This window comes from Podarcis bocagei (assembly GCF_964188305.1).
Source record: "Podarcis bocagei genome assembly, chromosome: 1".
Lineage (NCBI taxonomy): Eukaryota > Metazoa > Chordata > Lepidosauria > Squamata > Lacertidae > Podarcis > Podarcis bocagei.
The window spans coordinates 58,955,630-58,979,177 of record NC_138125.1 but is presented as its reverse complement, the minus strand read 5'-3'; the positions used below and the strand labels follow the sequence as shown (position 1 = coordinate 58,979,177).

Sequence of the window (23,548 nt, the reverse complement as noted above, 5' to 3'; positions counted from 1 at the left end):
AAGTAATTGAAAGGAGCTGCTTGCCAGAAGACATTAACATTACAGTCACCCAGAGATTTATAAAAGGAGCGAGAGTGCCAATATAAGAAGTTAGTAGCTTGCTTCCCAGTCAGCCCATTTAGCCAGTCTTTCAGCTTTCTACCAGTCAAGGGGGCGATTCCCACATCCTGTTAAGCACAATTAACTGGAAAGGGAGAGACCAGCACAACAGAACACACATTGTTCTACTTTTTGGAACACACTGTCTACCCATGTGACTCTCCTTTTGATGATACCGTGAATAAACATGTCTTTCAATATTATAAGCACCGGGAGGGTGATAAAAGGACTGATGGGGCTAATGTAAGCTAGCTACTTGCTCCCCTTTCAGCCCACTATCCCATTCCTCAGCTTTCTACCCATCGAGGGGCCCACTTGTCACTTTCAGTAAAATACAATTAGCTAGAAAGGAAGAGTTCATTTCAGCGTTTAATGCATGCTGTTCTAATTTTGGGAACGTACTGCCTCTACATATTTGACTCTTCTTTTGATGGTATATCAAATAAACATGCCCTTTAAAGCCACTCAGATTTGATTACAATTCTAAGCACGTTTACATGGAAGGTAGCCCCACTGTAATCTGTTAATCTTACTTCTTGGTAAATAGAGTTGAGGACTGGGCTTTTAGGTGCTCTTGGGTGCAAGGTAAGAGAGAGGGAAAATGCAGCTAGCTTAGTTCTGCAGCAGTTTGCATCTGTCTCCCTATGTGGTCCTGTCCTTCCTCTGCTCCCCACCCACACGGTACAGCCTAGAGCTACGACCTCAGATAACATAGCACTTAAAATCCTTTAAATGGTGCCATTCAGGCATACTTAGCAAAGGTTTGGCAGTGGATCTTGCTTGGATCATTAAAAAAAAAGTCTGTGTAACTGTCAAATAATTTAGCTTCAGGAAAAAGGCTGCTCATACATGTGTGTAGAGCAGAAAGCATGAGCAACATGGCTAACGTTCACACCACCCTTAAAAAAATCATCTTAATATACTTTTCTGATGAAATATGACTACAGCCTGAAATGTTTATCTACTTAGTAAGAGTAGAATAGGCAACTGCAGGAAAAACTTCCTTCCCTCCCCAGCAATCATCCAGTGACATGCCTCACCCCTAAGTAGGTGAATACACCCACCATAGGTTTGCTCAGTGCCAAGAACTTTTGACTGCTTGGGCACTTTTCTTCCAGACATCAAATTGTTTCCCCCCATGCAAAAGTGGCCACGGTGGCATTGTATTCTCTAAGCAATGTCCTGAAGAATAGAAACAGCCTTCCATGCATCAGATTTTACAGATATTTCTGTACGAATAATTATAATATATCCCCAGCCCTAAAGTACGGTAGTTATTTGCTGGAGATGAAGTAAGGCTAATGCCTCTTTATGTCTTTACAGTGTTCTATACTTACTAAGTTCTGGGAGAAAGTGCTGGACTATATAAATATGATTGTAAAAGTTTAAAAAATTCAGAGAACATTCTTTTGAATTATATTCGTATTGCATGGAAGCAGAGAATGGGACAACAAAAATAGATTCCATGTGCCCTAATGCTGGCTAAGAGACTGATAGTGATGAACTGGAAGAATAAAGATATGATCCCCTTTAATCAATGGATTGACAACACTCACAACTTATGAACGGATTGCTTATAGACACGGGCTTTGTCTGGATGAACATACTGACATTTGTTATGAGTTTATACAGAAAGCAGTAGGCTATTAATAATCACATATGTATTAAGATAATAATATTGTTTATATCTATATACCAATATGTGGAAATGTAATTGATTTTACTAATTGTATTACACTGTACTTTCTGCAGTTTTATTTTCCAAACCCTTCTTTTTTTTCTCTTATCACTTTATTTATTTATAAATGATTTTTTTTAAAAAAAAAAATATTAATAAAAATAATAAGAATATACTGTACTCCCAGCCCTGTTAACTGAAATACATGAAAAAATAAATGTCTATGTGGAGTAAGATATAAAGCATGCTCTGGTCAGATATGTATGGCCCAAGACATTTTGCTGCCCGGGAAGCAACTGGGCCTGCCCTCCAAGTACCCCAGATCTGTGAAGTTATTTAGTTACCTATAGCAGAAAAAAAAAGTCACAAGCACTTCACCTCCAGTCTGGCAATACAAACACAATAATAATAAATTAGATCATTAGCAATATGCTGCCCTTCCACGATGCTCAGAATTGGCTGCCTCACTCTGCCTAGTGATAGGGCAGGTCTGGATCCAATCAAAGCTAATCATATTAAGCTTAACTGACTTTAATTAGTCAAATTAGGCAAATTAGTTCAGAGTGCGTGTCCATTGACGGAAAATCTTTAATTGAAATGCTCGGCAAATGGCATGGAAATCAAAAGTGTATCTGTGCTTCTCCTCTCCTTCCACACAAAAGACAGACTTTTAAAGCTCCAGGGAAACAAAAATAAATTCTGAAGGTATATTTGTAGGAAAGAAAAAAACTGAAGAATGATTTTATCAAGAATGAAACACTAAAATAAACTACAATGCAAAGTGAACAGTGCAAAGAATGAGGAACTCAGTAGAAGCACTGCTGTTTGTTATTTTGTACTGATAAGTATAAAACAAGCTAAATTTACAGCTGCAAATCTAGTTTTAGTTTCTTCAGTTCTTTTTTTAGTGTCATGGTTTTCACACACAAGATATTAGTGGGAGGCAAAGGTTTGTCATTCACCTGCTGAAAGCATGCTTGTACGAGGTTTTCTGGGAACAAGTTTCGGATAAGATCCAAGAAAGCATCAAGGCTGGACACTTCGTCATTCTTCTTTCCTTCTCCCAGCTGTTTCTTGAGCTTTGGATTGCCTGGGTGAATGGCTAAGACCAGAATAACTCCCAATATAGCAGCAATGATCGTCGTGGACATATAGTAAACCATAGCTCTTGTACCTAACCGACCGCTAGCCTTAGCATCCAAGCCAGACAGACCTGTATAAAAATGCATTGTGGTGAGTTAAAGATGTTGTTCTGAAGTTTGGACACATATGAAAACACCAGGCAGGGAGTGATGGGAAGAGGAAAACAACAACAAAGTAGAACAATTACTCTGGCTATTAAAACCATGAGGTCAGCTTACACACAGTTCTAAGATGGAGATCACAGGCTGAGCAAGTCCCACACAGGTACTACTTCCATAAGGTTACACACTGAGGATTCTGGGATAAAGAATCAATGGCTGCTTTCACTTTTCTTGAGAAAATAAATCCCGACTTACAACCCTGATGTCTAGATGTAACATATTTGTGTAACAACTTGCCTGATGAAGTGTTCTGGCAAACTCAAAAGCTTGCCAAAATTTTGCAATCCTTCCAATTGATCTTAATAAAGGTAGTGCACAATTGCGGACTTTGCACAAGGGGTTATTTAGCAGTGTTTTGGAGACAATTTTCAAGGATAATGCCGGTACATTAATATGAAGAACACACATACTGTTATGAGAGTGTATAAAGCTGTGAGTATTACTCGGTAGGTCTTAATCTCTCACAAAAGATTAACCTTCTAATTGTTTAGAACAGATCTCACCTGTGATTAAGCTTGAGATAATTAAAGGAAGAATCAACATTTTTAGCATCCGCATCAGGATATCTCCTGGGAAGGCTATCAACATGATGACATCAGGATTAATAGGTGCCGCCATGCGAAGAAGTGCCCCACACAATGCGCCCATAATGACACCTGGATAAAAAAGGGAGGACACAGAAGAAAGGATTTGAGTAATTGAGTTTCAATTCACCACATAATAGAATAATCCTGTCAAAACAGAGTTTTGAACCAGAGCTAGCTGTGCCAATAATGGCCACTTACCGATCCTCCTCGGTGAGCGGCGGTTGCAGCCTTCCCTCCCTTGCTGCCTGGACGCAGTGCTCCATTTTGTGTGCAGCACGTCCCCCTTGGCTGCTGCAGAGGCTCATGGGTCCCCGTCAAACCAACTGATTCAAATGCGCTAATCCGCACTGGCCTCAAGAGAGCATGGCTTGGCGAGCGGACCTGAGGGAGGCAGGCTTCACTCAGGTCTGCTCGCCAACAATATGTCCCAGTTGACCCTGAATGTTGTGGACTCTCACTATCCCTATCCAATGGCCACTTTGGCTGAGGCTGATGTTGTGTAGTCCAAAACATCTGGAGGGCACACAACTTTGGCTAACCCTGCTTCCTCCTCCAGAAATCAGCAGTGAGGAGGATGGGGATAAAATTACAATCAGTTGACTGCCTTTTATTGGCTCTGGCTCCACTTATTATTGGTCTCCCTGCCTTCCATCCTAACAGTCCCAAGGAGTGAAACTAGTCACTTCTGACCACCTCAGAAAAATCACCTCCAGGTACTTGAGGATAAAGCAATCCCATATACAGCTGGAAAACTGAACACAGTGGAGCTTATTTCTGGGTGGACATATAGGATTGCACTGCGTGATTGGGTAGGTGTTCAGCCTTCAGTGTCCTCCTAAAATTACCAATTCCATCTTCCTCCTAATAGCTATTTATATTATTCTGTCCAACCATAATGGCAAGCATTCCAGTGTAGCTAAACCAGAAGGTTGTATAGCAACCAGCAGCGCCTATTTATATGAGCTGAGGAAAAAGGGAGCTATCTGAGATGAAAGGTCACATGAACAGCTTTTTCTTTCCCAGTCAGGGAGACCCACTTACTCCTCAGTCCCCAGGACATAAATGGGCTTCCTACTTTCACTTACCTCTACAGGAAGCTCCCTCTTCAAGTACTTCCCCTTGACCCAGGAACTAATTATATACACAGAGGACTTACAGAAAATGTACATTTTCTAGGGATTTTACACAGCAGTAGGGAAAATGACGGTCATAAATAAAAGCAATACCCATTCCTAGGCCATGGTTCCAATAGGGGTGAATGAGAAAATACCAGATGGGAAGAGCCTTAGCTCAGTGGCAGGCTATCTTTGCATTCATAAGGTCTCAGTTTAAGTCCCTGCTGTCTCCACATAGGAACTGGGAGAGACTCCACCTGACATCTTGAAGAGCTGCTGCCCGTCAGTGTAAACGATATTGAGCTAGATGGACCAATGGTTTAGCTCATTCACAGCCTCCCGTGTTATTGCTTAGAGGACATTGAAATGAAGAGGAGATGAATGGGGGTGCCATGGCCCCAGAGTCTAGCCGTGACCAGAACATTGAGTTGGAGAAAGAATTGTAGCTCAATGGAAGATCATTGTCCCAAGTTCAATCCCTACCATTTCCGGGTAGGGCTGGGAATGGTGGAGAGCCACTGTCAGCCAGAGTAGACAGTAAAAGGTAAAGGGACTCCTGACCGTTAGGTCCAGTTGTGGCTGACTCGGGGTTGTGGTGCTCATCTCGCTTTAATGGCCGAGGGAGCCGGCATACAGCTTCCGGGTCATTTGGCCAGCATGACTAAGCTGCTTCTGGCGAACCAGAGCAGCGCACGGAAACGTCATTTACCTTTCTGCCTGAGCAGTACCTATTTATCTACTTGCACTTTGATGTGCTTTCGAACTGCTAGGTTGGCAAGAGCAGGGACCGAGGAACGGGAGCTCACCCCGTCGCGGGGATTCCAACCGCTGACCTTCTGATTGGCAATTCCTAGGCTGTGGTTTAACCCGCAGCGCCACCCACGTCCCCAAGTAGACAGTACTGAGTTATATAGATCAATTGTCGGACTTGTTATGAGGCAAGCTCCCTCAAATATTATTGGATTTTGTATAGAGAAGACAGTTAAATCTGAATGAAATGAGGAAAAACATGGGCTGTCATTGTGATATCAGATTCAGGTAGGTAGCCATGTTGGTCTGACGCAGTCGGATTTTTTTTTTGTCCAGTAGCACCTTAGAGACCAACTAAGTTTGTTCTGGGTATAAGCTTTCATGTGCATGCACGCTTCTTCAGAAGTGTATCTGAAGAAGTGTGCACGCACACAGATACCCAGAACAAACTTAGTTGGTCTCTAAGGTGCTACTGGACAATTTTTAAATTTTTTATTGTCATATCAGTAACTCATGCATGCATGAGGAGAACTGATCTCACATATACAGTCACAACTCCATCTGGCAGCACCCTTAGCTTCAATAAGGTAGCAAACGCATGCACTCTCAGACAATTTCTGAAAAACTGAATTTTGTGCCTGTGATTTCTGTACCCCTCCTTCACAGGCTCAAAATGCAGCAGGCTCCGCAACAGGGCTATCCATCATTAGAGTGGTGTGTAGATTTCCCAGGGTGCAGCTTTAATCTAACCAAAAATAATTGTTGTGAGATCCTGCTGGGAAAGGCTCACAGATATCTCACAACTATCAATCTGATCCAAAAGCTGATGTCAAAATAAATACACCATTTCAAAATCTTTCAGGACAGGAATATATTTAGTTCAGGCTATCTACACAGCCTTCTCTTCTAACAGCACAGCTGTCCATTCAAGCTGAAGGGAATAAAGGCAGGCTCTGTGAAGGCCATGCGTTTGGCTGTTAGGCTCACTGTACTGTAACATTAAAAGAAAAAACGAAAAAACAATCTAGTAAGCCTGGGCATGAAGCCAGTGAACCACACTAAAATGTCAAACTGCTCCATATTTGGAAGCTGCGATACCCAGAAGGCAATTGAGAAAACTAGATCACTGTATCACTGGCCTAGTCCCTAGTGCACAGCAAAAGAGCGAGCTAAAAAGTATCAGCAGCTTGTAAGGGGAGGAAAGACCAGGGATAAATTTCTTTTCTTCCTCCTTTCTCCTGACAGGAGAGAGATCTCTCCCTCGCCTCCATCTTCAGCCCTGGTGAAATGAACTAAATTGAATTTCCTAGAGAACAGAAAAATTATTTGAATTTTGATGCCCAGCATGGCCTGTTCCACTATAGGATTCCTCTGAAACAAGGACAGGGATTTACATTTCTAATCAATGGGCCAAATTCAACTAAGTTGTTGGGCTAGCAAAAGCCAGCACCACGAGTTCCCCTGTGCCCACCCCAAATCTGCTTAGGAGGGTTAGGAGAATGCTGTGATCAACACGCAGAGGGAGGAGAGGGCAGATCACTCCATTGGGCAAGTAAAAATGCTTGTGTTGATTTCTTTAGTGCAATGCTGAATTCCACCCAGTATTTCCAGGGCTGCTCATCTAGGATGTGATGTTAAGCTGGTGGCCTATGAGAGTGAGAAGGCAGCCAATCTCCAATCCTGTCATGGCCCTAGGACACTTAATCATCACCATCATTGGTCTTACTGTATGCCACTTTCCCACAAAATTGATCCCAATGAAACTCACAAGATATCAGATTAACAAATATAACAATTTTAAAACAGAAATAATTAGAAAACAATGATTCAGGAACTAATAATAAGTAATTGTAATAAATAAATAAATCAGTCTTTGCATAAACAGTACAAATAAACTACCCTAGTTTAACAGCTTAAAACTGAACAGCAGGGAGAATAATACCTAACACAGTGATAAAATGGGGTGGGGGGAGATTGCCATTAAAAAAAAAAAGCATTTCACAGAGGTCCAACATAATTAACTTGGAATGCATTAGATGGTAACCAAACCTCTTGCTTGTGGCAGGATACCCTCCCAGCAATCATCTGCATCTCCTCTCCATCTCTTACTAACAGAGGTAAAGATTGGCATCCTTCTTTCATAACCCATATGCACTCAGTTTCGATAGTGTTCATTCTCTCTCTACCAAACATCCATTCCAGCCCTGTCCACGAGGCACTTAGAAACCATGGTCTGGATTCAACTAAATTGTTGAGCTAGCAACTCAACAGGTCCTGCTACCATAACAGCACTTTCAGTGGGGATCCTTCTTCAGAGTCTGGCCTTCTGGGCAAAAGCCTGCTTAATGCCATCCTAGTCTGCTGCAGCAGGTAGCGTTGTAACCTCTGAATTTGTGTTTTTATATGTATATATATAAAGAAAATCTACCAAACTATGGTAGCAGTGCAAACATTATCCTAGCCATCTCACCCAGAATGCCTCAGTTCTGAAGAAGGTCCTATTCTCTGTCCTTTCGCAAAGTGATGTGAGGCAGGAAGGAGAATATGGTATTGACAGTGGTGGAGGAGAGCCTTGTCTTGTGTTGCGGGTGATAATGAGGGAAGCAAGCATCCCAGGGAAACCCACCACTGGAGAAAATTGTCTTATTCTGCCTTATGACTGGGGTGGTCCTGATTTTCTACCACAAAATGATGTTTATTCCCAAATAAATGCATCAGAAGTACAGTAAACCTCATTTTATTTCATTAGTCGCAATGGTGCTAAGATTTATGTGAATTAAAAAACTGAAACTGCACACACACAGAGTATCTCTTTCTTTCTTTTTTACCAGGCTTGCCAACTTTTTCTTTTTTCTTTTTCTTTTTTGCTCCCTCCCCCCAATTATTTTTGGCTCTAACGTTACTGCTTCTACATCTGCTACAAGCATGGACCAGAGGTGTGGGAGCAGAGAGGAAAAGAGAAATGCTAATGGTGTGCTTCACAACTGAAGTAATACACATAGCCATCTAAAGCTCCCACCCTGAAAGACCATAACATCCAGGGTCCAAAATTAACTAGCTGCGCCCAGGGGCAGAGGAAGGGGGTGCGGTAGAGGCGGTCTGCCCAGGTGTCACCACTGAGGGGGGTGCAAAATGCCGGGTGGCACTCACCGTGGGGCCTGCAGCGGGCCCGAGCCACACATCTCCCCTGAGAGATACACGGTGGCTTGGGCATGCACAGGCTCCAATACTGCTCAAATGCTCCACCCACTGCCTCCCCCTCAGCTATAGGGCGGCTGAGTGGGAGGAGGCAGGCAGACTCCAGAGGCCCCGCAGAGCATCCTGCCCCGGCTTGCCCTGCCCCACAGGTAGCTGGCCATGCCCCTGGGAGCAGGATACACGTGCGGCCCCAGACGCTTGATCGCCTTGCTCCGCCACTGGCTCCACTACTGTAATGATAACAGAAAGGGAGGTACAGTGGTACCTCTGGTTATGAACTTAATTCATTCCACAGGTCCGTTCTTAACCTGAGGTACCACTTTAGCTAATGGGGCCTCCCGCTGCCGCCACACGATTTCTGTTCTCATCCTGGGGCAAAGTTCTTAACCCGAGATACTACTTCCGGGTTAGTGGAGTCTGTAACCTGAAGTGTTTGTAACCTGAAGCATCTGTAACCCAAGGTACCACTATATAGGATTATAAGAGGAAACAATCCAGCTGCAAAAAAGTATTACATTCATGAACCAGAGAATTTTACTTACCAAATACAGTAAGTGAAAGGAGCAGATTTTTTCTGAGCGAAAGACAGAGCCGCACACATATGTTCTTCTTCCGAACCTCCACTGGACTCAGGTGGCTTTCATGCATTCGCACTTCTACCTGCTTTGGCATGTTGTTGGCACTAAATAAAAGAAGCAGGGGAAATTAAGACACTGTAAGGTTGGAGTATGCAAGACTTTATGTTGTCACAAAGGAGAAATCAACCAGTTTACTATCATGTTGTTCACCATGACTTCTTAGTGTTACAAAATTATTTGTAGGTTTCCTTCCTTGGAAGCTAAAATAGTAAATACAGGAGCTAAAATATTCTTACTTATTATATGCCTAACACAACTATATTCTGCACAGAAATTTAAAACTAAGGTCTTCTCCATGTGTTTAAAATCTAAATAGGAGTGTTGAACCTCTGGCTCAGAAGATGTTCTTAGATTACAACTCTCATCATTGGCCACTCTGGCTGGAGGGACTTAGAGGACCCTGATATGTAAGGACAGTCGCAGACACCACTTGCCACTGATCTAAAAAAATCAAATATAAGAAATCGGGGGAAATTTATTAAAATGAGAGAAACCGGAGGGGGGAAATAAACACTGACAGAAATCAATTTGGAAAAGCAAATGGAAACATTAGGAGGGACTGAACAAATCAGATCTCCACAGCAAAGCATTTGGGACATAGCAAACAACCAGAGAAAATGTTCTCTGAAGAAAAGAAAAAGGAACTACTGTTCAGAAAGCCAGAAAGAATCAGAAGAATGCATAGATAGTTGGGCGAGAGCAGTGCTTCTCTTCCGGAGTTCTCCCAATTCCTAAGTCTTTCAATTCAGCCACTGCATTGAAGCTAAAGACTTCCTGCTTGAGTGATGTGGAGCCAGCTTGGCATGATTCAAAGTAGCTCTTTAACCACGTTCTTCAGAATCTGAGGTATAGCCTTCTCTTTTCTTTTTTCTTTTTATGGTGCCATCTGCCTCATCACAGCTGCCAGCCCTAAACGTTAACTTTTTAATGAGATTGAAATATGTACTTTAATGAGACCAAAAACTTTTAATGAGCCTCAAAATCAAGCATAAGGCTTGCGCTCCCAACAATTCTACTTTATGTGATAACTGAAGTATTTCACGAGTTGTTTACAGCTCAGGCTCAACTTATTATAGATTGCATCTCTGTGTCTCTGTCGGCCAACACATCTGAGCATTGCTGCGTCAGAGCTGCTTCACATTAACTGAGGTTCAGCAGAAAACGTGTTGCCTAAATACCAATTCCCAAGGATGAACATGGATGGGAAAGAGACTGCTTCATACTACCCACAAGGACGAGGATTGTGGTTCCTGACTTTTCCAGCATTCAGCTTCCAGATCTAGAACTATGAAAGAGAGAGAACAACTTTTCTCTAGCCACCTTCGCCACACCATACATAAGAAAACAAAACACCCTGAATACAAGAAACGTCTGCAGAAAAGGGGACACCAAAGACAAATCGGTTTTTGTTTGTATATTCATGTCAAGGTTGTTCTTTTCCATTGTGCAACTCATGAGATAAGAATCACCAGGATTTGAGCAGAAGAGAGCATGATGTTGACTGTCTGCCCTCCATGAAACGGCTTGGACGAGAAGAAAAACATGCTTTCACAAAAAAAAGTTTGCATTTGGAAAATGTGAAGACTATCTTGCGACTTTATTTCTATGATGTTCAACTCCCTAAAGCCAAGGAACATGACCCTTTCTGCAGAAGTTTACTGAGAATCAGAAAATCCATATTCAGATCTCTGTTTTAATTCAAGGGGCACTGAATCACTTCTCCATGAGTGTCCAGCAATGTGGCTTGGGAAGTTTATCATCATGGAAATAAAGTCACACAATTTCCAAATACATATGTGACAACATTTAGCCTAAGCAAGCTGCCCCCCCCCCCCCGCCCACATTATGCCTTGTAAAATGTGGATTCATTTCTGTCAGCACCATCTTCATTTTGTATGTACTGTTGCACAATTCACACATCATTGTTTTCCTGGACATCTGTCTTGTTTTAATGAGCCTGCATTTTGAAAGAGGATTCTTTGATTTTAGAACCATGGTATCAAAATTCTTACGTTCAGAATTTTGTATTAGTTGCAACTGCATTGTGACCTTTTATTATTATTAGGGGTTCAATGTCCAACTCTCCAAAGAAACTGTATTAAGTCCATGAATTGCAGGAAAGATACAGAAACACTGTGGCTGCTTTTCTGGGCATTTCAGCTGGACTAATGTGCCCCACGGGGCTAAAAAAACCCCCTCTTTCAAGTAAGTATGCACAATATACGTGGGGGGGGGGACCCAGGGTAGAATAGCAGCACTGAAGTGTTCATAATTAAAACAATATTTGGTTTAATAACTTTGTCAGGGGCAATAAATTCTGGCATCCTTGTCTTTCAAAGAAGACTTTTTCTTAATAACCTTTCTAGATGGTTGCTTCTCAGGGACACCAATTGGTTGCTAAATGGTTGTCTAGAATCTGTTGAAGCATTGAGCTCTAGTTCAGCTGCTACAGGCATGTTTATGAACATTTTGGACATTTTTGTTACATGCGGTGGATTGCAGGTCAATGGCTGGTTGCTAAAAGGCAATTCTCGCCACTGAGGCTACCTGGGCCTCCAGTGACAGAGAAGAATCCAAAACCACTACCAAACTGCATATCTGCTCCTTCAGGGCAATTGCAACCGTGTTCAGGGCACACAACTGTCCAATTTCTTGAACATGGGACCCCCTCACCCACCCATCTTACCAGGATTTAAGCCCTGCCAATTTCCCCTCATCCATTCCCAACATTGCACCCTGCCTCTCCTGATCCAGAAGTTGTGATGAAATAGAGTGGAGTGTCATCAGCATACTGATGGTACCTTGCTCCAGACTCCTGATGACAATTCTCAGCACCTTCATGCAGATACTAAACAGAATTGGGGGTAGTAAAGGCCTGGGGCCCAAAAAGCAGTCCCCTAGTGCTCCTCTCTGGACTTCGTCCCTTAGATAGGAACAGAACTACTGTAACACAAGGGCCACAATTTCCATTCCATGGAGCCAGGAGGATATCATAGTCAATGGTAACAGAAGCCACAGAGATCAAGAAACAAAAGCCAGGTTGTGCTCCACTATATTGATTTTAATATAAATCAACATGGAAGGAAATAAAGATAAAAATCATAACTTCTATGAGTGTACTATTGCCAACAAAAAAGAAGAAATGGCCATTATCCCATCTTAATACTGATGGGAAAAACATACATTGGAGACGAGGGTTGCAATCTGCAAAGCAAATGAACTCTAAGCCTGTTCCTTCTTCATTTCACCACATCTCCTATGCCAGATATGTTTATATCGTAGTTAGAAGAAACTTGTCTGCTGTAAATTCTCTCCAGTGAAATGGTAAGGTTTCACAAGGAAACTGATACACTTTGGGTAAAATAGTGGACTTTGAGCATATGCCTTGGAGAAGACTGACCATCATGGACAGATGAGTTAAAACTATTTGTGCGACGTGAAAAGCACAATTGTTTATCTATCCTTTTATCATCAGTATCAAAAACAATGCAGCTATTTTAAACAATTTTGGAAAGAGAATGTGCTCCAATGTGGAATATGTGATGAGATGTGAGAGTTAAAAATGCTGATCAAGTTCAAGTCTTGATTAGGTTCTTCCACAACCACCTCAAACAAAATCTATATTAAAACCCCACTGAAAAAATGCAGAACTTGGTGAGGTCCACTGTACACCGGTCATTGAGTATGTGAGCTGTAGCACCAGATGGCTCAAGTATTGAAGTTCTGCCTTGGCCTACCAAGAAAAAGACAAATACAGTACTGTATTTGCCCAAATGACCTTGACTTCTAGCACTCCAGCATTCTGGTGAATCTTAGATCCATGTGTGAACAGTTCAGATCCATTAATAAGGACAGCAAAACATAAGAGGAAGGCATCCTTTCCAGGGGTAGCCATTCCTAGCAGTGACTTGGAATAAATATGAACTATGAAGTAACGACTGCTCAAGATTCTTCTCATACATCTGCATTTTATTACATGGGATTTAAGCATGTTTCCACTGTACTTTCCTTGGCTGCTGTTGTCTGTGCTTCTCATAGATGCTGCCAGGAGATTCTTAGCTGCAGAATAGAAACCTATCCAAATGCTCCCCCCTCTGCTAGCTCAACGAAAGCCAAGATAAATACTGAGATTATTTGTTTGGCCCATTCGCTTAGTCCATGAGAGCTTCTGTGTTTCAAATGACATATATGTCTGGTGTAACATGAATAGGTCAAACTACTGGACTTTAGAGGGATCTGAACACAAGGTATATATTATTGACTTTCTATCTAATGATTGATTGATTGACTGGATAGAGATCTTATAATACATAGATATATAGCAAGTGGGGAGTGGGGAGAGAGCCAGGACCTATGAATTCAAGGTGGGTCTTCGGGTGTCTTCCCGTGTAAGAGTTGGGGTGTCTAGGTGACGTTTCGACGAGGTCTCACTCGTCATCTTCAGGCTGGTGCTTTCGGCTTCTTGTTACTGGAACAGAGCAGGATCTCAGTGTTTGAGTTCCTATAAATACTGTTGAGGGGGTGTGGTGTATAGCCTTCAACGTTCTGGGCAGAGAGGAAGTTCCCAGGTTAGTGTGCCTTTTCTTCTTTTGTTCATTAATTACTTGAGGGATATCTTGAGAGATTTCTTGAGTGATATTCTGAGTACCATTTAGGAGGGTCATTAGGTGTGGATTAGTTGCTAAAGCTTTCGTGTCTTGACCTCTTGAGCTTGTGAAGAGTTTTTTCTGAGAAGATGGCTGTACTGCACTTAGTTGTGCTCTGGCTTGGCTTCGTGTATAGGGGCGAGCTGTGGTTTTGTGCCCTGTGCCAGCCAGATCTGTGTAGGGATTGCAGGGGGGTGCAGCATCCGGAGGTGCCACTATGGTTTGGCTACTGGATGGTGTCTGTAATTTATCTGTGGAGAGGGTCTGGGTTTGGGTCTGGTGAGGTTGATTGGAGATGGCGTTCTGTGTGCCTCTGGTTCTGGTGTCGGTTTTTGTGGGGAGGGCTAATTTCCAGATGTCTGGCAGGCGGGACGTGTCGTCACGCTTGTTCATGTTGTGAGGGTGTTTCTCTATCTCGATGGCTTCCATGATTATTCTCTTGTGGTGATGTTCCATGTTAAAGAGCAATTTGGAATCTGCAAAATTAATTTCGTGTCCTGTTTCTTTCATGTGTTGGTAAAGAGAGGAAGTTTTTTCTTCTTTTTTGACGGCATTCTTGTGTTCTGCGATACGTGCATTTATTCGTCTGTTTGTTTGTCCAATGTACGTGGCTGGGCAGACTTTGCAGGGTATTTCATAGACCCCTTGGTTTTCTAACTGGATTTTATCTTTGGGGTTTCTGAGGATATTGGCTATTTTTTGGTTGGTGCAAAAGGCTGTTTTGATATTGTGTTTATGGAGGATTTTGCTAATTTTATCTGTAGTGCCCTTGATATAAGGAAGGAGGGCCATGCCATTGTTTTCTTCTGTGTCTTGGTTTTTGGGGGGTGTTTCTTTTTGGATTAGTTTCGTAACCCTGTTTTGCTGGTATCCGTTGGCGATTAACACATTTGAGAGATTCTGTAACTCAGTTGTCAAGTGGTCTTTGTCAGCCAGGCGTTTGGTTCTGGAGATGAGAGTCTTGGCTACGGAGTTTATTTGTGCAGGGTGGTGGTGTGATTGTGCATGTAAGTAGCGGTTGGTGTGTGTTTTTTTCCGGTAGATAGTGTGTCCTAGGGAGCCATCAGGTTTTTTGTAGATTAGGACGTCAAGGAAATCTGTACATGGAACACTTTGAAACCAATGCTTTAGACAAGTCAGAACACAAACCCAAACTTTGGCTCAGATATGTTGACGACACCTTTGTAATTTGGCCACACGGGAAAGAAAAACTAGATAGCTTCCTCACACATCTCAACAGCCTACACCCCAAAATACAATTCACTATGGAAATAGAAGCCAACAACCAACTTCCCTTCCTTGACGTCCTAATCTACAAAAAACCTGATGGCTCCCTAGGACACACTATCTACCGGAAAAAAACACACACCAACCGCTACTTACATGCACAATCACACCACCACCCTGCACAAATAAACTCCGTAGCCAAGACTCTCATCTCCAGAACCAAACGCCTGGCTGACAAAGACCACTTGACAACTGAGTTACAGAATCTCTCAAATGTGTTAATCGCCAACGGATACCAGCAAAACAGGGTTACGAAACTAATCCAAAAAGAAACACCCCCCAAAAACCAAGACACAGAAGAAAACAATGGCATGGCCCTCCTTCCTTATATCAAGGGCACTACAGATAAAATTAGCAAAATCCTCCATAAACACAATATCAAAACAGCCTTTTGCACCAACCAAAAAATAGCCAATATCCTCAGAAACCCCAAAGATAAAATCCAGTTAGAAAACCAAGGGGTCTATGAAATACCCTGCAAAGTCTGCCCAGCCACGTACATTGGACAAACAAACAGACGAATAAATGCACGTATCGCAGAACACAAGAATGCCGTCAAAAAAGAAGAAAAAACTTCCTCTCTTTACCAACACATGAAAGAAACAGGACACGAAATTAATTTTGCAGATTCCAAATTGCTCTTTAACATGGAACATCACCACAAGAGAATAATCATGGAAGCCATCGAGATAGAGAAACACCCTCACAACATGAACAAGCGTGACGACACGTCCCGCCTGCCAGACATCTGGAAATTAGCCCTCCCCACAAAAACCGACACCAGCACCAGAGGCACACAGAACGCCATCTCCAATCAACCTCACCAGACCCAAACCCAGACCCTCTCCACAGATAAATTACAGACACCATCCAGTAGCCAAACCATAGTGGCACCTCCGGATGCTGCACCCCCCTGCAATCCCTACACAGATCTGGCTGGCACAGGGCACAAAACCACAGCTCGCCCCTATACACGAAGCCAAGCCAGAGCACAACTAAGTGCAGTACAGCCATCTTCTCAGAAAAAACTCTTCACAAGCTCAAGAGGTCAAGACACGAAAGCTTTAGCAACTAATCCACACCTAATGACCCTCCTAAATGGTACTCAGAATATCACTCAAGAAATCTCTCAAGATATCCCTCAAGTAATTAATGAACAAAAGAAGAAAAGGCACACTAACCTGGGAACTTCCTCTCTGCCCAGAACGTTGAAGGCTATACACCACACCCCCTCAACAGTATTTATAGGAACTCAAACACTGAGATCCTGCTCTGTTCCAGTAACAAGAAGCCGAAAGCACCAGCCTGAAGATGACGAGTGAGACCTCGTCGAAACGTCGCCTAGACACCCCAACTCTTACACGGGAAGACACCCGAAGACACCAAAACCTGCATTCCTGTACCCGTGAAAATCTACGAAAGCATATATATATATATATATATATGCAGGTTTTGGTATCTTCGGGTGTCTTCCCGTGTAAGAGTTGGGGTGTCTAGGCGACGTTTCGACGAGGTCTACACCCCAACTCTTACACGGGAAGACACCCGAAGATACCAAAACCTGCATTCCTGTACCCGTGAAAATCTACGAAAGCATATATATATATATATATATATATATATAGCCACCAAGCAGGCCTGATAGGGCTGACCGACTGAGGAGAATCTAGATGCCACTTTGCCTACAGCCTTCTCATCCCTGGGGCTATCCCTGTATGAAATGCCAGGCTGTGTGGTCCAGACATGGCGGAGAAGATAAAATGATGGCCAGCCTACCAGCACGGTTGTTGTGGTGCTGAATTGCTAGTCGGGATGATTGTGAATCCAAGGAAATCTAGATTGCTTTTGCTGTGTCAGGCAGTTATTGAACATCATCCCTTTCATATACATTACTTCCAGTTGTGTATATTAGACTAACATTATAAGCCTGTGGCCTGATTTTGACTCCTAAGTCCCTCATAGCATCACTGGTTTGGGCTAGGCAATATTTGTTTACCAAGGTTAATTTGAATGGATTGCCGCTGATACAATTTCTAATCTGGGTTTCTCCAACTCACAATAGTCTACTAGTCTGATCCTTGATAGCAATCTTGAACATCTGTGCAATAGTTGCGCTTTTCACATGGAATACAATGTTGCATTTTTACACATTGGTGCCATTTCAGTGAAATCACTGCTTCAGGTTTCAGAAGGACAAACACAGGCCCCCTTTGTGCATCATTTGCATGAAGAGGGGCAAAGCATGTTGTCAAGGACTTCCAGAAAACGTCTCCAACCCCACCATGATGGCATCCATTTCTTCCCAGCCCCATCACTGTTGTCCCATGAGTTAGCATGCACATTTGAGGGTTCCTCGAGAAAACCTGTTCATTGAGCATTCATCCTGATTTGCTTGCACAAAGCTTATATGGTAGTTGGACTATGTCCAGTCTTTGTTGAGCACCTTCTGATTTACACAGCAGTTATACAATGACCATTCATCTTGATTTGCTTGTGGGGTGCTTATACACCTTACCATTAAACATTTATTCACCCCACACTTTTCAGTGCATCTCCTCATTATGGTCCTAGCTGCCATTTGTCCACCTTAAAAAAAGGAACTGTTGTGCTACGGTGACTGGTTGCTTTAACCCACTTTAATTGGACAAACCTAAATTTATGGTTTGTGCTTGAATTCCTCCTAAGAATTCAGAAGCACTCTAAGTCATATGTGTGTTGAACTTTCAGGCCCACCCACTCCCATGTTTCAAGTTTGTGCTGGGCCTAGAGAAACTGTGCAAAAGACCAAACAGGCCAACCAATCAGGCAGATTACAGTTTCAGGGAGGGACAAAGAGCAACAGAATATAACTTTGTCCTACCTGCCCTAGTAGACCAGTCTGTCAGCAGTATCTTCCTGCTTCCTTGTAAGGGTTCCTAACTAGGCTAGAAGCAGAACTCAGGACAGATCAATTGGCCACAGGTGAGGCTGCATTCCAAGGCAGCTGCGGATAAGGAAAATTGATTCCTAATGGAACTGACTGTGCGCTTATCTCAGTTCAGTATTATAATTAAGGCACAGAGGTGAGGTGAGCTCAAGAGGCAACTGCAGCAATCCCTAGGGAAGTGGTTGCTTGACTCACACAACCTAACTTGGGCTTTTCGTGAAGCATCTTAGCAGTGCAGTCCTCCACATGTTTACTCAGAATTAAGTCCCACTAAGTTCAGTGGTGCTTTCTCCCAGGGAAGTGGGCATAGCAGCCTTCACCAAGCTGGTTACTTCCAAATGTTTTTGGACTACAGCTCCCATCAGCCCTAGCCAGGGGTTCTAGTCCAAAACATCTGAAAGGAACCAGGTTTGTGAAGGCTGGGGTCCAAGACTGCTGCCTTAGGGCCAGATTTAATGAAACTGTTGTACTAGCGCTAGTGAGAGCTACTGCAATGAGCCTCGCTAGTGCAACAGTCCTTTTCTTCCTCTTCCCCCCCTGTGCACCTCCACCCCAAATTGGCTTGGGGTGTGAGTGTGTCCAGGAGAACCCCAGAACAGTATACCAGAGGAGGTGAAAGGAGATTATCCTGTCTAGTAAGGAGAAATGCTTGCACTAATGGAATGATTGTAATAGTACAATACTGAGTTCCACACTTAAGCACACTGATCTTGCCTGATCCTACAGCTCCATGTCATTAACGCTTCGTATTTCCTAAATTATTCTCTCTCTCTCTTTTTGGCCTGCCTTCATACTTAATACCTTCCCCTCAACCCCCCCCCCAGCAACTCTAATTGGGGTTGTTATCATCACTGTGATTTCTTACCAGGCAGCATCTCCCTTACAGAGTCATTAGGCGTAGCCTGCTTTCATTAGTTAGAAGGAGCAATCCCATTAAGAGCCATTTGGATACTAGACGATGAAAGCAAAACAACCCCCACCCTAAATCCCTTCATTTTTGAGGATGTGCTACCTATCTGTGAGATGTTAAAAGGATTACAGAAATCAAGTGTAGCATAATAGAATCTCTTGTGACAAATTATTTTAGGTCCTAAAGCTTAGTATGTACGGCTTTATCCTTTTTGACAGCTGTTTCTTGGAGCAAGTATATATGATCACAGTGCAGCCTGATTTGATGAGTGCATGCCATCTGGTGGAACCGAAAAGGCTTTTTGCAGAGGGAAGATTTGAAAAACCGATCCAATTCTTCTCATCTAGAGTAAAGCATTTTTCCTGGTTCCTTCCGTGGTTTAACAGCAACCTTCTTTTTCAGGGTTTCTCTTTACCCCCCCTTCCTTTCCCCCACTCTCAACCCAATAGAATCCTATCCTTCACGCACTGATAACTGAATGCACTGCTATAAAAAAGATTGAAAGGAAGCCTCAAGGCCCCCTGGTGTGTATGTGAAATGAACCGAGCGGCAAACTAAATAGGTTACCCAGGTGTGCTATTTTTATACTCAGCCTTCCTCAGATGTGTCTGAAATCAGGTATATATATATATATATATATAGTAACAAGAAGCCGAAAGCACCAGCCTGAAGATGACGAGTGAGACCTCGTCGAAACGTCGCCTAGACACCCCAACTCTTACACGGGAAGACACCCGAAGACACCAAAACCTGCATATATATATATATATATATATATACTCTGAACATCAACAACAAGTATATATTTCTCATGTTGTCACTTAGTGGCAATACAAAAGTGATAGTACCCACTCTCTGAAATGCCTTCCCTCAGGTAATTCATGAGCTGGAGACAGTAATGGTCTTTAAACGCCTTTTGAAGACCAATGAGTGGGATTCAACTAATGAGTGCTTGTCAACAGAAGCCCTGGACAAGGAAGTCACACACTCCCATTCTCTGGCCCATTGGACATAGAAGGTAACAACCTGGGAGCTTCCAGCTGTTATTTCAACAATGGATGGCTGGGGATATGTTTTTGCCCAACTCTTACAGAATCTCGATCGGGACTGGAATATGGAGAGAGGTATTTCTGGGGACATTAATTGTCCCCTATCTCTAGTTGCTGCCAACACTTTTGTCCCAATGGGAGATTCTTTCAATATAACCAAAGAGAAATGAACACAGAAGAGTTCAAGGCCCTGTTCCAGTCAACATTCATTTGTTCTCCCTGATTCCCACGCCCAGTCAAGTATGTTTAAAAATTTAGAAGTCTTGTGTTTACACCAAACCGCGCTTAACAGTGTTGTTGTAGATTGAAGAGTAAATTCTTTGCCCCGATTTTTAGCTGGAATTATCCTCAGCCATCTCAAAAATGACAAATTGCATAATATTCTCAACTTCAGAAATGTTCTCTGTGACTGCGTGTTTTCTCTTGCAGATTCTAAAGTGCATTATATAAACATAATCTAGGATGAAATGGAGAGTCACAAGGCAGAACTTAAAGGCAAGGGCTAAAAGGCAGCATAGCGTGATTAAAGAACTCATGTGTTTACACAGTAGGCTTTAATTCCAATGCTGATTTTTCACAGGCACCCATCTACTACTACTACTATTATTATTATTATTATTATTATTATTATTATTATTATTATTATTATTATTATTTATTTGATTTATTACCCATCCTTCACCATAAGGCATTGCTCATGGACTTCTGCCTGACCTTGCCTTTGGATCATGAACAGGATATCTCCCCACCTCCCGGACTTGAGAACTTGGAACACATAACATCTCTCCTTTTTCAAGATTCGACCTCAGTTTATTGGCTCACATCTAGTCCATCACTGTCTCCAAGCACCTCAGCTGTAATGTATTTCAATTTATTTATTTCTCTTTCCTCTTAGTTTTAATGTATCTATGTGGAGTTTGTTATCTGTTTGGTTGATTGGTTGGTTGTAAGTCACTTTAGGTTGCCGTGGGCAAAATAAAGCGATTAACAAATTTAATAATAAATAAATAAGTACTGCCTCTCCTGACTCAGATGGAGTAGAGCTGGGTGTCATCTGTGTATCAATGACAGCTCACTCCATATCTCCTAATGACAGCTCCCTTGGTGCTCAGCAGTGCACCCTCCCAATAACTACTCTCTGGAAACTATTATTGAGGTAGGTATGGAACAACTGAAGTACAATGCCCCTGAACCTCACCTCCCTGTCACATTCCACAAGTATTGAGTGGTATTGAAAGCCACTCAAGGAGAAAGTCAATGGTACTGGAAGCCATTCATTCAAGGAGAATGAGCAAGGTTGCAGACCCCATATCTCTCACCTAAGAAATGATCTCTCCCCCAACAAATGTCATTTACCAAGGTGACCAAGGTGGTTTCAGCGCCAAACTGGCCCCAGAGCCAGACTGGAATGGATCAGTCAGTTTCTTTCAAGCATTCTTGAAGCTGAACCACCACCCCTTGAATGACTTGAAGTTTTATTCAATGTTCCCCTTCCATTCAGAAGTAATCATTTAATCCATCAGAACAGAGGATTCCATGAATAGAAAGGAGAGGGGAGCCCTTTTTGCTGATTCCCTGTCCCCCTTACAGTCTGCTCCCAAGGCTTGGAATGTGAGAGATAACACGGAAGGCTGCCATTTTGGACCAGCTGTAAGGGAAGCCACACAAAGAGTATGGGGCAGTAATCTAGTCTTGAAGTTACCATTGTTAGGAAGATCTCTCCTGGATGAGGCCAAAAGTCCATCTTGCTCTTGGAGCCAGGATGGAGTTTCTCATGTAAGGTAGACACAAAGTGTGTCATCCCAGTTCTCCCTTTAAGAGTTAGGACCCCACACCTTTTGGGTTGAATTAAGGCTCCTGCAGAGATATTGATCTCATTGCAGATCACTTTAAATTGTGACCATTTGTTAGACCCATAACAGTCTTGCGTCTTCATCCCAGAGCGTGTGAGTAATGTGCTCTAAAACGTCTCATCATCATCATGATTTTGAAAGAGCATTTAGAAAGCCCTTTTGCTATCTATTTATTTTGTAACACTATTTTAAAATTGCAAGCAAAAGTCTGAAATCATCATTATGAGCTGCAATTTTAAAAAGTTTTATTAAAAGGGGGTTTGCACATGTTTTAAATAATAATTTGTTTATCATTAGTACTTAACAAAAGGTGCATTCTTTTCAAAGTCAGTCATGTGTCAGATGTAGTCTATCAAATTCAGAAGACCTTGCATTCATAGTGACTTATGACAAAAGTTCAAGAAGCAAAATGTATCCTATTCAGAACTCTGATTCATGACTAAGACAGTGATAGACAGATTAAAAATGTGATAATTAGCTAACATCAATAATCATGCTGTGAGCAAAAAATATCCAGAAAATATTCAATTCCACGCTGGGAATTCTGCATTTATGCCATAGTGTTTGGGCATTGTCTCATTGAAGTTATGTGCTTTGAAGTGCCAAATATTTCAGCTGGGGTGATTTAAATCACATTCTTAACTCCCATTGGTATCCCATTGGCACTGCAAAGTGCTTAAGCCCATTGTGTTATACTTGGGAATAAGTCCAATTGAACTAAATGGGACATACTTTTGAGCAAGCCTGTTTAGGGCTGTACAGTAACCCTGGGTGGATTGTGCCCTGCTTTTCCTGTTATGGTGACTTTCGGTACTAGAAGCTTTTGAATGGGATAGTGCCCAGAATCTGGGGTTCTCAGAACCCTGCTTTTCTGCCATAAAAAGCAGCTTTCTAGATGACTGATGAGGTCTTAATAAGAAAAATGCCCACGCTCTAAATATTTATTTTTAGAGAATGTCACTTTATGCACAATTTTAACACTTCTTGCCACAGCCACTTAACCTTTAAAAGGATCTAGGATGGAACACTTTGTTTCAATTTGCAATACAGAATTTTATAAGATGAAATCTGGTGTTGTTAATGCTTACTGCTCTCTGAATATTTTAAACACTCCAACAATTGTATTTTATGACTAAGGCCTTGACGTTGTTTAATCATGTCTTTCCCCTCTGTGGTCATGGAAGAAACAGTGCTAGGTTTAACCACGTTTTCTCAATGTGATTGTGGGAGAGAGAGATTTCTGCCTCTCAGTTTTACAAAAGCTTCAGGTAGGGTTTAGGATTTTGTTTGGCATCACACAGGGACCAAAAAATCATGTAGATGTTTTGGGACTCTGAGACTGGAGCTTCCTTTTGTTTGTTTTTTTAACTACACCAAGGTTCCAGCCATCACAATTGTGTAAATATTCCTGAAATTTATGCCAGAAACCAGAAAATGCCCAGCGGGTCTTTCTGATGCTTAAACTTCTGTCAGTGCTTGAATTATGTGTGCATCACCAAGAAGCGAAC

At 42.3% G+C, this 23,548-nt stretch overlaps 1 protein-coding gene across 3 annotated transcripts in view; it reads right to left on the bottom strand.

Moving 5' to 3' along the window:
* Positions 1-23,548, bottom strand: part of SLC1A2 (solute carrier family 1 member 2) — a 103,276-nt gene that overhangs the window by 37,677 nt on the left and 42,051 nt on the right. For all 3 annotated transcript variants that reach the window (XM_081165037.1, XM_081165036.1, XM_081165038.1), the window contains 3 exons: positions 9,274-9,413; positions 3,585-3,737; positions 2,740-2,990 (listed from right to left, as the gene is read on the bottom strand). In XM_081165037.1, the coding sequence (XP_081021163.1) occupies positions 2,740-2,990; positions 3,585-3,737; positions 9,274-9,413 (544 nt within the window). The remainder of the gene's footprint in view (positions 1-2,739; positions 2,991-3,584; positions 3,738-9,273; positions 9,414-23,548) is intronic.